General features: G+C 40.8%; 1 protein-coding gene across 1 annotated transcript in view; it reads right to left on the bottom strand.

Moving 5' to 3' along the window:
* igsf8 (immunoglobulin superfamily, member 8) overlaps window positions 1–11,520 on the bottom strand; it is a 32,395-nt gene extending 20,875 nt beyond the window's left edge. The window contains exons 1-3 of the mRNA XM_084316571.1: window positions 11,384–11,520; window positions 11,051–11,216; window positions 6,198–6,578 (exon numbers count right to left, since the gene is read on the bottom strand). Coding sequence (XP_084172697.1) covers window positions 6,198–6,578; window positions 11,051–11,102 — 433 coding nt within the window. The 5' untranslated portion in view covers window positions 11,103–11,216; window positions 11,384–11,520. The remainder of the gene's footprint in view (window positions 1–6,197; window positions 6,579–11,050; window positions 11,217–11,383) is intronic.
* Window positions 11,521–12,389: the final 869 nt, after the last annotated feature.

Consider the following 12,389-nt stretch of genomic DNA (forward strand, 5'->3'; position numbering starts at 1 on the left):
TGTTACCACACTTTATGCACATAGAAGTGCAGTGGCAGGTTCGCTAAGCTAATGTTGTGTTAGCCGAATGCTCTGATGGAGGCCGCCATTTTAAGTTTTAAGTTTAAAGTGACATCAGCGATCTATGGTACGACTCGACGGACAAAAGGGAATGTGTGTGTGACGTATGTGAAATTTGTACAGTAGGTCCCAGTGAGAATTACAATCAGTGTGTACTGTGTATTTACACTATCCTAATGTTGCTTTGTTGGTTAAAAAAAAATAAGCTATTTAAATCAGAATATGTTCCATTCCATGTCTGACTATTTCTGAATCTATTGACCATTTCAAGGAATGTTTGGTTACTATTGGGCTTTCAGCCTTCTACTGAACTTATTGTGAATCAGCTGATAGGGTTTTGGCTAGACTATACTTAATAAATAGAATTGCATTATTTACAATATAAAAATATAAAATGCCTTTTTTTCATTAGCGAAAACTAGTTTTCGGCGACTAAATCTAGTAGGGGTGGAACGGTTCGCATTCGAACCGTGCACCGTTCGATACGACCTCCACGGTTTGGGGCATGTGTGTATTGTTCGCTTATAACGTTAGCCGCAAGCTAACGAACGTTAGCCACAAGCTAACAAACGTTAGCCGCAAGCTAACCGCGGAAATGCTCACAGCAAAGTGACTCCACAACACAAGATCCATTAGTGGGGAAGGGGGGGTATATTGACAAGGCTTGACAACAGAGGTTTAAAGATAACTTCACGTTTATTAGCTGTTCGTTTATATTATATCATCAGGGCTTCTCCAGGTTCCAATGCTGTGTGTTACTGTTGACTATTTACTTCCTGGTGTGATGTCACTTCAAATACGGCTAGCAAGACTCTCAAATAGCAAAAGCGAGTCAAGTTGATTAGGTACCATGCAGTGAAAAACGGCATAAGAGAATACTTCATAATGTTTCATGCAATTAAAAAGTAAATATATATTTAGTACACATGATTTATTTATTTTAAATAACAGTGACTTTTCCTTTTTGATAAGAAAGTCTAGTGCTTGTTGAGCATATGCATACTCTGTGCATCCCCTTAACACTTTGGATGCCCAACCCGAGTTTTCTCGGGTTTACCCCCCGCGAGTTGAATGCCCATAACGAGAATATTCGTTTTTTCTAATTTTTTTTTAATTTATTAGCGATCTGAATTCATATTTCATCCACCGAGTCTACCGTTGGTAAATCAGCCACCCCTGGCGCTCAGATGTGAAAAAAGCGGCCCCTATCGTCTCCCAGATGGTAATTCACCCTTTTGGATTGGACTCAATGAAAATGCATGGGGAAAAAAGACCCAGACTCCACATTTTACTTCTCACGCAAGCAACCGGGGCCGATCAGCTTCATTCTGGACCCTCAGAGCAGCGGGGATTATGTGTTTTACTGTATACGCGGTGGATCAATAAAAGGATCGATTTTTGGAATGGTCGATCAGGAATTGGAATAATCCATTTGGATACCATCTGATCTCAGGTAAGGAATCTATTTGACCAGTATTAGGATAATCAGACCTTTTTTCACGGAGATATAAGCTTTCCCCCTATGTGATATGGCTGTTTTGACTGTGCGAGTGATCAGGAAATAAGAGAATCGATTTACAGCTTGCGGCACCAGCGTGCATAGGTACACATACTATCGATAATCTAGCGTTTATTTGAAAACGATTCATAAATAGGCCGAACAATGACAACGTTCTAGAATATTACAATACATCAGTGTTTAGCAGGGAATCTTTTTTTTTCTTCTTGAAAACGAGGGCTTTTCAAAATGATATAAAACGGAAATGAACCAATAAAAAAACAATCCGCTTTGACAATGTTGAATGGAAATGGGTCATTGATAATGCGACGGGCAGATTAGACACATAGCCATAATTTAAAACATAGATTAGGCGATATTAACGTTAACATTGATGTGGTGCTGGGCATTCAAGCACTAAATGTGCGCCCCCTGCTGGGCATTCAAAGTGTTAACAATTGTGTGTATTGAGCTGTACTGTATTGTACCCATTCTGCAATCTGTTAATACAATTTTCAATCAATCAATACTTTATGTTGATGGCATTTGTCTATAATGTGGCCACAAAAAATATTATTATTTTGTTTGTTTGCACTAATATAATACTTTGACAAATGTTGCCTATATTTTTCAGTCAGTTCGGTCTTTGTGTGCCAGTTCGGTCTTTGTATTTAAGGCAAACCGCTGTAAACCTTATTTTTTACCAAATAAAAGAGAAGCATGTTTAAATCAGCAATGCCCCTCTTGCTGTACCAACATCTCTCCTAGCTCTAACCGGTCACTGTCAAAATAATGTGCCTGATGTCAAACTGCCTCATTCTTTCAGTTTTTGCATGACTACGTCCTTGATAATAACTGAAAAGTTGGATTCTTTTTAGGCTATATATCTTATTTGTATGGTATTTTTTGAGTGTTACATAACATTTTTTACAGGGTTCTTACACCTTTTCCAAAGCAAAATTCAAGCACTTTTCAAGCTTTTTCAAGGTGCCTTTTCAAGCTTTTCCAGCATCTTACGCGGCTGTGGTAAATTAAATATTTACACAAAATGATCATTTCACTTCTTCCATCACATTAAATCAGATGTTATTGTGCTATAAACAACCAAAATGATGTAGACATGGCATCATATATAACCTGGCTGAGCCAATATGAAACAATCACTCAAATAATCACCAGATAAAACTTAAACTTCAATAAAATATTTACTGAAAATGTGCAAAATAAGTGAAGTCTTTGAGGTAGGCAGTCAATCAGCTCCTTGAGCCTTAAAATGTATACAAAATCAAATCAACCTAGAATTTTTATATAACTCCCCACAGTGGTGTGTTCAGTTGGTACGTCCCAGCAGGGACCAGGATGTAAGCTATATGATGCCCATGGTATTGGTTGAAATACAGTGTTTCGCATTAATTACCTAGACTGTGTCCCGCCACAGTTTTATAATAAAAAAAATATATATTAATTTAAAGAAAATATATATATATATTTAAACGAAACTTGTTTTAAGGTAAATTGGCTTTCAGTGTGTCAGAGCGAGCGCACTCAAGTTGTGCACACAAAACGCTCTGACCGAAGAGTCAGTTTATCAGAGCGGAGCAGATTTTCAGAGTGAATTTATTAACTCACCTTACGGTGTCGCTCGTCGTTGTCAACATGAACAATAAACATAGCCGTCTGTGGCAACGCTAGCTCACTAGCTTGCTACCGTTTAAAAAAAAAAAAAGCTCACTAACGTTACTGGGATTAAAGCAAGCTTTCAGGAGGGGCGGGGGGTGCCGTTGGCTGGGCGGGCATGCGAAAGGCGAAAGCAATTAGGCGCTCTCCGAATTTAATTCGTTTATCTAAAAACCGAACTATTAAGTCAGATAGCGATTTATTATGAAAGTATACAGTGCAATTACAATTTCAATAACTTTCCAGCACTTTATACACAATTCAAGCACATTTCAAACCTTGAAAACACCACATTGAAATACAAGCATTTTCAAGGATTTCCAGCACCCGTACAAACCCTGTTTTTATTTTTAAAGTATATCGAACCGAACCGAAAACCAAAACCATGATACGAACCGAACCGTGAATTTTGTGAACCGTTCCACCCCTAAAATCTAGACAAAAACAAAATCGAGACTAACACTGACTAAGACTAAAATGCTCAGACATTTAGTTGACTAAAACTGACTAAACGAAAAATAAATGCAGATGACTAAATATGATGAAAACGAAAAAGGAGCACTTGACACATGACTAAGACTAAAATGAAAATAGCTGCATATATATCGACAATGCAGAGATTACTGATAGTTTTGAAATGTTTATTTCTCAACTCAAACGTACAAACTTAACCACATGCAACCTTTACATTTAAGAAATAGCATTATTATTATTATTATTATTATTATTATTATTATTATTATTATTATTATTATTATTATTATTATTATTATTATTATTATTATTATTATTATTATTATTATTATTATTATTATTATATCAAATAGAAGGATATGATTTATGTGAATGTTATGATTTATCTGGGTAGCCAAAAGGGGAATGCTTGCCCAGTGTTGGCCTATTCGGGGGAAATGGATTGGCTCAGTTGTATTGTGGGTGGTTCACCTGGCTTGCCTGAATGGCACTGTCTAGGCGGCCCGGCACTGCGCAGCTGAGGGCATAAATTAGTAATGGTAATCACCTGGGTGGGCGTAGAACGGGGAATGGCACTTTTCTAAATAAATCGGATATCCACTTGATATCTGACAACGGAACTGAAAGTGTGGAGACTATTATTGATTAGAAAGCGCATACGGAATTACCTCCCCGACTGCCACGGAAGCGGACCCAGGCAGAGGCCGCTACAGTTTAAATCTTAATAATTTATCACATTACCCTTTTTGACCCCATCAGCTTCCCCTAGATACTTTGACTACTGGTTACTCCCGGGTGGCTGGTGACCAGTTTGTTTACATTCCTGAATCAAATGCGCCACAGGGAAAATAGTACTGTCTGTGACCTGCCATCTCCAAATGTCTTATTTCATAATACAAAGTTTCCAAATGAAAGACTTTCCCAGCGGAACACAAGTTACTTAAAGTTACACAGGTTGAGAACATTAGTGTTGATAGGAAGGAGCCGTCTGCCAAAAAATATGTTAAACAAACTATTATATTCACAAAATGGATTACCATTCAAATGTGCACATCAAACAAGAGGTGAACGCGGGCAAATACTGCGGCATGGTCATGCTGGACCTACAAAAGGCCTTCGACACTGTCAATCACACCATTCTGATTGACAAGCTAAAAGCAATTGGTTTTGATAGTCTACCTGGAGGGGAGAGAACAGATGGTGGAAGTAAACGGTACCCTATCCCCCCCCCCCCCCTCACAGTGAGGTGTGGTGTTCCACAAGGAAGCATACTAGGACCGCTACTGTTCCTAATTTATGCAAATGACATGTCGTCAGCTTGTGACTGCAACTTGTTCCTGTTTGCGGACGACTCAGCCCTGCTGGTCTCTGACGAGAACAAGTTGCAGGTTGGAAAAACCCTCAGCTCGGAACTAGGCAAAATCTGCATATGGCTCGTTGATAACAAACTATCATTACACCTGGGCAAAACAGAGTCCATTCTCTTCGGTTCAAATAACAAACTCAGCAAGACCGACGGCTTCTCAGTTACAGTGGGTGACAAATGACAATATTGTCACAAGGAAAGAAGAAATTACCTACCTGGGTTCCATCCTAGAGGATAATCTTTCCTGTGACAAAATGGCATCCAATGTAATAAAAAAAAAGTCAACCAACAAACTCGATTCTTGTACCGGATCTCCTCTCTGGTAAACAAGAATACCCTGAAGACTCTGGCAGGAGCACTCATTCAAGGGTACTATGACTATGCTTGCACCTCATGGTACCAAAGCACCTCAAAGGCGCTAAAAACAAAATTAAACATCTCAAAACAAACTGGTCAGACTACTGCTTGACCTTACTCCTAGAACCCACCTCACCCCTGCACACTTTGCCAACCTAGGATGGCTTAGAGTAGACGACAGAGTACAGCAACTTGCAATGTGCCTGGTCTACAAGATACACTACACGACCAAGGTACCCATGTACTGTATGTACATGTCAAAATACTTCCCAAAGGTCAGTGAATACCACGATCACAACACCAGAGGGAGCTCCACAAATCATGTTAAACCCAGATTCGGCTCAAACAAGGGACTAAACACGTTTAGCAATTATGCCACATCAATGTGGAACGCCCTACCCAAAGCTGTAAAGGAATGTGAATCACTACCCACTTTCAAAAACACTCTCAAAGAACACCTACGGGAGACTGCAATTCGAAACTGGCCCCTGTAAATGCCCTAACCCAACCCCCTCCAATGTACAGTAAATTACCAAGTATGGTTGTCAATATTCCAATGTACAGTTTTGCTTGTACAGTTGTACAGTGTCCCCCACCCACCCAAACCCCCCCACCCAACCACCTCCAGATTCAGCGCACACACATACATTTATTTAATTAAATCGTAAATCTCTGCCTTTTTTGCGGTTATATAATTGCACAGGCTGACATGGCAATTGCGATTAGATTAATCGTGTAGTACTAATCTGAATCAGGAAATCTCACCTTTGACAGTGACCGAGGCACTGTAGTTCCCCTGGTAGGTAGTGTCCGTGCTGGGAGTATAGCACTCGTACTTCCCCTGGTCTTCTTGCCGGAGCCTCTGGACCACCAGCCTGGCCTTGTCACCCGAGTCCCTCTCCACCCTCACCTCCCCAGAGCGCACCCTGGGTTGGTAGGGCGCGTAGGGGAAGCCCTGGTCCCTGGTGGACACGATTCCAATCTGCCTCCCTCCTGCGTCCTCCCGGTACAGGAACCACTCAAACTCCTGGGTGCGCGGACCCTCATACCCGGATACAGAGCAGGGCAGGGAGAGGGGGAACCCTGCCACGCGGTAGACAGGTCCGATGGGAAGGAATACATCCCGACACACGGCGTACTGGAGCACTGTACGAGAGAGGGATGAAAAAAGTGTGTGTGTGTGTGGGGGGCAAAGAGGGAGAGGGAGAGAAAGTAGGACAGTAAGGACAGGAAATTGGTAATTGTGGGTACTAATGAAATGAACATTGGTCTGGATGACATAGTTGGAGCGTGTCGCTATACTGCAGCCCAAAAGTGTTTTCAACAGAAATGGTACAGCATGTCGACAGTGCAACCCCGTGAATTCAATTGTAACGGCATGATTCATGCGAGGGATTTCTCTAACCTTAAATGTGAAATTATATTTGTCCCGGATAGAATGAAAACAACATCCCTAGTTGAGTAGGTGTTAACAAGAGGATTACTTGTGCCCATCCATTATTGCGTCATCTCAGTGGGTCACAATCAGTACATAACCTCAGCAGTCAATATCCTAGTCCTGTCGCTGGGTAAAAACATCAATAGACTACCAGCTACAGTGGAAAACGCAGGGCTTCTTTCTGTTAGGCATGGTTTCTGTTCAATGATTAACGCTGCAAATGATTTTTACTCCATGAGGAAAATCCTTTCAGTGGGGAAATCCCAATGTTATTCTACTCTTGAGTTCACTATGGCAGATTATAAATATTATGGTTATAAAATTAAGCTCGACAAGTCAATGGTTGGTGCCTCGGGAGTGAGTCCTCAAAGTACACCCAGGTTCAGGTATAGGAAACTATAAAATAAGGAAGGGTCATGACATCAGAATACCAACATGCTATGCTCTGCTTGGTGCCGGACTTTGGTGCTAGTCCTATTGATGCCTGTATCAAAATTCTATCAAAAAGCTATCAGAGGAAATATACATCAACCAATATAACAAACGTTAGCTAGTTAACAAAGCAACAAATTGCAGACGATTCTGACATCCGACGGAATAACCTGTTTAACTGACAAAGAGATGGTGATCCCATTCAACTCATGTCAGCCAAACTGAAAGTTTCCACACTTGGCACCAATGTGCGTTCACGATGTGCTACACACAGTGACCCTTCCTTCTTTTATAGGTTCCTTGGTTCAGGTATCTAGGTCTCAGGGAAGTGTCTGTCTGCTCACTACTTCCCTAAACCCTCCAAAATAGCTGCTCATGCAAACCAGGGCTATTTCAATGCTGAAACCATTTACAGCCAGAGGCAATGAAACTGCTTAAAAGCCTTCCATGAGTACTAGGAACTCCACAAAATGTTCTCCTGCTGACACTGACCCAGTGACCCAGACTAGTGAGCCTCTTTTTTTCTGGAGTAATTTGACCCTCAGTTTCAATACTGCCGTTAGTTTTCCCTTCTCACAGAATAAGGGAAAACTCTATGTGGTTTCACTGGAATTGCATTGCTAAGGAACAGCTTGGACCCAAATTTACTTCCTGTCAGCTATTGTATTAGCAAATAATGCAACTGGAAATAAATGTGGGTCCATTTAGAATGTTTATGTTGCCTGTCTATAGCTAGGTTAACAAAGTACCCCCCATTTAAACATCTAACCATTTTAATGTTTATGTTGCCCATCTATAGCTAGGTTAACAAAGTACATACTAATATAAAGTAAATACTAATATAAGTATTTTATAGTTTGTGGGTGTGTCTGTCTACAATAATAACTTGTGCATTAAAGGTTCCCTCCACTCAAAAACATGTTTTTTCTACAATTAACTCCTCATGACTTTGACTATACATATTATTATTTGTGCAGAACTTGACACCAGAGCACCCTTTTCACATTGTTCCACTGGGGGGGGGGGGGGGGGGGGTTCTCTGTACTTCCTCAAAAACAGAGTCGCCTGTGTGACGCAACTAATCCTATTGCCCAGCTGGTCACAATGTCATCCAGGAAATGCTCACATGAAATGTTAATGTGAAACTCTTTTTGTGATCTATGCACAAAAACACTTTTCAGTGAATCTCTTAGTAATAACAAGATTGAGTAAGCTAAGAAGTGTTGTGTTTGGGTGAAAAACATTTTGGCAAACCGTTTATAGGGGGGAAAAGATCAAGTCCACTGGCTTGTGAAAAGACGTGAGGAGGGAATGTCATAGATCCTTGTATTTGACCAACTTTTTTTTTCTTAACAAAAAAACAAACATACCAAATAAACAACATGGAGGGGATCTTTACATTTTCAATTTGGCTCAAACGTTGATTAAATGTTTTTTTTCTTTTATTAAAATAAATTAAATGTTCAAAGAACAACGTCTCAGATTGAGATTACTGGAGGGCAGATTTACAGGTGGATTTGTGCTCTAGTGTGGGTGTCTAGTAGTTCCCATGTTATTCCTATTACATTAGGAGACACTTAATTTGTGATTAAGCTTGAATCCTAGAGCCCAGAGACTGACTGATTTCACCAAGCAACACTGGCTGGAGCTCCTCCACTGCCATCATTTTGTAGACTCAGTGATGGTTTGTTTGACCTTTTACATCCAGATGAGCTTTATTTCATAACAGTTCTGACTGAAGCAGAGCAGAATTAATCAGAGCATTGTGTCCACATCCCCGGGGGGGAATACAATGTATTAATAAAAAAAACACACATGGTATGAACTCAGTGAAGCAGCTCCAAAAATACATATCACAGATCAGTGTTGTCTGGCTCATTTGTTTCTAGATAGGAGAGGTTCACAGAGTGAACTGCCAGGTTTGTGATTTTACTCTGGAACCAGTATGAGGACATGAAAACTCCCTAGAAAGACGATACAATGCAGTGACCTTAACACATTGGACGCCAAAAACGAGTATACTCGTTATTGCCCGCCATGCGTTGTGTGCCAGAAACGAGAACTAGTTTTTGGAATCAATATTTTTTTTCTTTTCGCCATGGCATTCATAATTCATCCAGCCTCCCTCCGGGACTGCAGCTGGACCCTGTCTGATATTGCAACGCCTCAATACCACCGCCTGGTGGATGTGGGACAAGTTACACTCAAAGACAAACCGGAAGTGGCGCTCTGTGCATCGAGGAAATTCCTCCGGCAGTAATATCTTGTAACGTGGGGCTAGATACACACTCGAGTGCATGGGATCGCTTTCGAAACGCAATAATCAATATTTCAGCATTTATTGCGTCATACAAACGGGAAATGGATCTAGCAGATCGACATCAAATAATTGGAATATCTTTCCTCCAGTCTCATCGGCGAACGGTAAGAGGAATATAACGTTATTTTCAGCCCGATTGTTTATTCATTTCACGGCAATCCATCTGATCAACATATCAACCCATACTAAATAAAGCCGTTAGTGACGATCAAGGAATTATAAACGACCCCCCCCCCCCTTTCCTTCACGCATGATGAAGCATAATGTATACCGATCATATACATTTGAATTTTTTAATATAGCGTGTATAGGAAAGAAACGCCAATCGATAATCTATCATATGCGTCAGGGCCTATAACCTGCGTTTTAGGAATTACCGCAGAAAACCTTAAAAACATACTTACATTATCGACGGTACTAACACAACAATGTATGAATGAAAAAATATAACGTTCCCACATCCTGAACGATAGATATCCGATGTTGAATGGGCCATAGTAATGTCAATATAGCAATAATATTTAAAAAGTTATAGCCCTGCAAAGAAGGTAAACATCTCCGCATAGGGTTATTTATAGCACTGGCAGACTGGGCATAAGGATGGGCATACTGCGTGGCAGACAATGTGTTAAGGAACTTACTACAATATGAAGAAAAAAAACTGCAGGAAATAATGGGGTAAAAATAGGTAAACAGTCCCTGAAAAATCACATCCCATACACCCACTTACCATCCCACACCCCCGCTTCATCAGTTGGTTACCTGATCAACTAGAAATACCAGACTGGTGCGTTTTCACGGTTTTGACACTCCCTGCTTGTGTGTGAGTGAGTAATGCCTGTATAGTATTTGGTGCTGTGACAATCAGACCAAGCCGAGGCTTGATAACACGCCCATAGATAATGACATGGAAGCTTAAGCGGATCAAGCCCTAATTAACATTGGGCTTGGACTGATTAATGGGGGTGGGGGCGCAACAGTGTGTGTGACAATACTAAACCCAGTCTGAGCAGAGTGGTCTGCAAAGCTATCAGACACACTTGAATTCATTTAGCTGCTGTGAGAATAATATATGTTTTTTTTTCTTCTAGATGGGAGTTGCCTGTCTCAAGACAGTCACTTTTGCATTTGGAATGACGGAATTAAAAAAGCAACACTGATGAATGACCCTTGAAAATAGAAGTATGACCCACAGGGGCTTTGGCCCTTTGGGAAACAAACCAAAGACAAGAATGACGTTGACCCAAATCACATCAAATGTAGGCTATACTCCCAATTCCCTCTGAATTAAATCACAACATATGGCTGGCTGCCTGGCTGGGAACTTTGGGATGGCAAGACGTCCTGGCTGTGACAGATGGAGTGGAGACGCTTAAGAATAGTATGTGACACACACAGATAGGGAGGGAAGACGACAATACTACTCACCCCATTGTAGAGAAATAAATGCTGCTGTCCACCACAACGAAGCCATCATCATCGTCCCAGCGCCCAGATGGATTATGATGTCGACTCAAATGTCTCTGTCGTTGTCTGTTCCTCCTGTGTCGTCCTGCTGCCAGTCATCACTCACCCCGCGACTGCACGCAACATTCTGTTCATTCAAATAATGAACGGAAAAGAACACATCAAATATGCATTATATTCGTAACGTGACAATATTTTTTATTAGGCTCATGTGATGGTGGCGGGCTAGCACTTCGAGCTAACAATCAATCCAATGAATGGAACTAAAGATACCGATAACCTGCAAATAGTTACCTTTCTCAGAATTGCACCTCATCGTTGTTGGTCAACAAATCGATTAATCCATTATGTTATTATAGTAGTGCGAGTGCTCATTTTATTCATACAATCTCCGCCTCGAAAGACATGCTGTCCAGTCCAGCCGTGGTTGGCAGCAGCATCATCACAGGGGGGTGGTGTGTGTGTGTGTGTGTTTGTGTAGTGTGTGCAGTGTGTGTGTGTGTGCGCGCGTGCATGCGTGCGTGTGTGTGTGTAGAGGTGGTGGTGGGGGGGGGTCAACAAATAGGGAGGAGCCTACATGCAAAACCCATGAGAAAAGAAAACAGATGGGAGCCATTGGTCAAAGAAGCGGGGATGATATTTTGAACAGTGCGTTGACACAACGAGGTTTTCCTTCCAAACCACCAGGGGGCGCCAGTATGTAGGCCAGTGCAGTGTCTCCACTGTGTTACTCGTTGAGAGAGAGCCCCAACAGTCTTTTGTTCTGATTGATTGTGGGATCTAGAATAAAATAGCAATTGGCATAGCATGTTTCTTAATTGTATTTATTCTACTACTACTACTACTACTACTACTACTACTACTACTACTACTACTACTACTACTACTACTACTACTACTACTACTACTACTACTACTACTACTACTACTACTATACTAATACTAATTCCAATTAGGACTAATATCAAATTACTACAGTAAATAGGAAAAGAGAGTGAGAAGAAAATCACATTATACTATACACAAGAAGAGGCTTATTTTATATTTGATAATATATTTTTTATAATGCTATAATGTGATGAAAGTAGGCTACTTTAGCCTACTTTTTGAATTTTGACAGTGGTGTGTGTGTGTCTGCCTTGTTTTATTACCGCGGCGCTGTGGGTACCAAATGTCCCCACAAGTAATGAAAACAAGATTTTTGTTGTTGTGGGGACATTGGTCAGTCCCCACAAGATAAAACAGCTATTTTAGAGTTAAGGGTTATGGTTAATTAAGGTTAGGATAATGCATGTAATCA

The sequence above is a fragment of the Notolepis coatsorum genome (genome assembly GCF_963971535.1).
Source record: "Notolepis coatsorum genome assembly, chromosome: 6".
Classification (NCBI taxonomy): Eukaryota; Metazoa; Chordata; class Actinopteri; order Aulopiformes; family Paralepididae; genus Notolepis; species Notolepis coatsorum.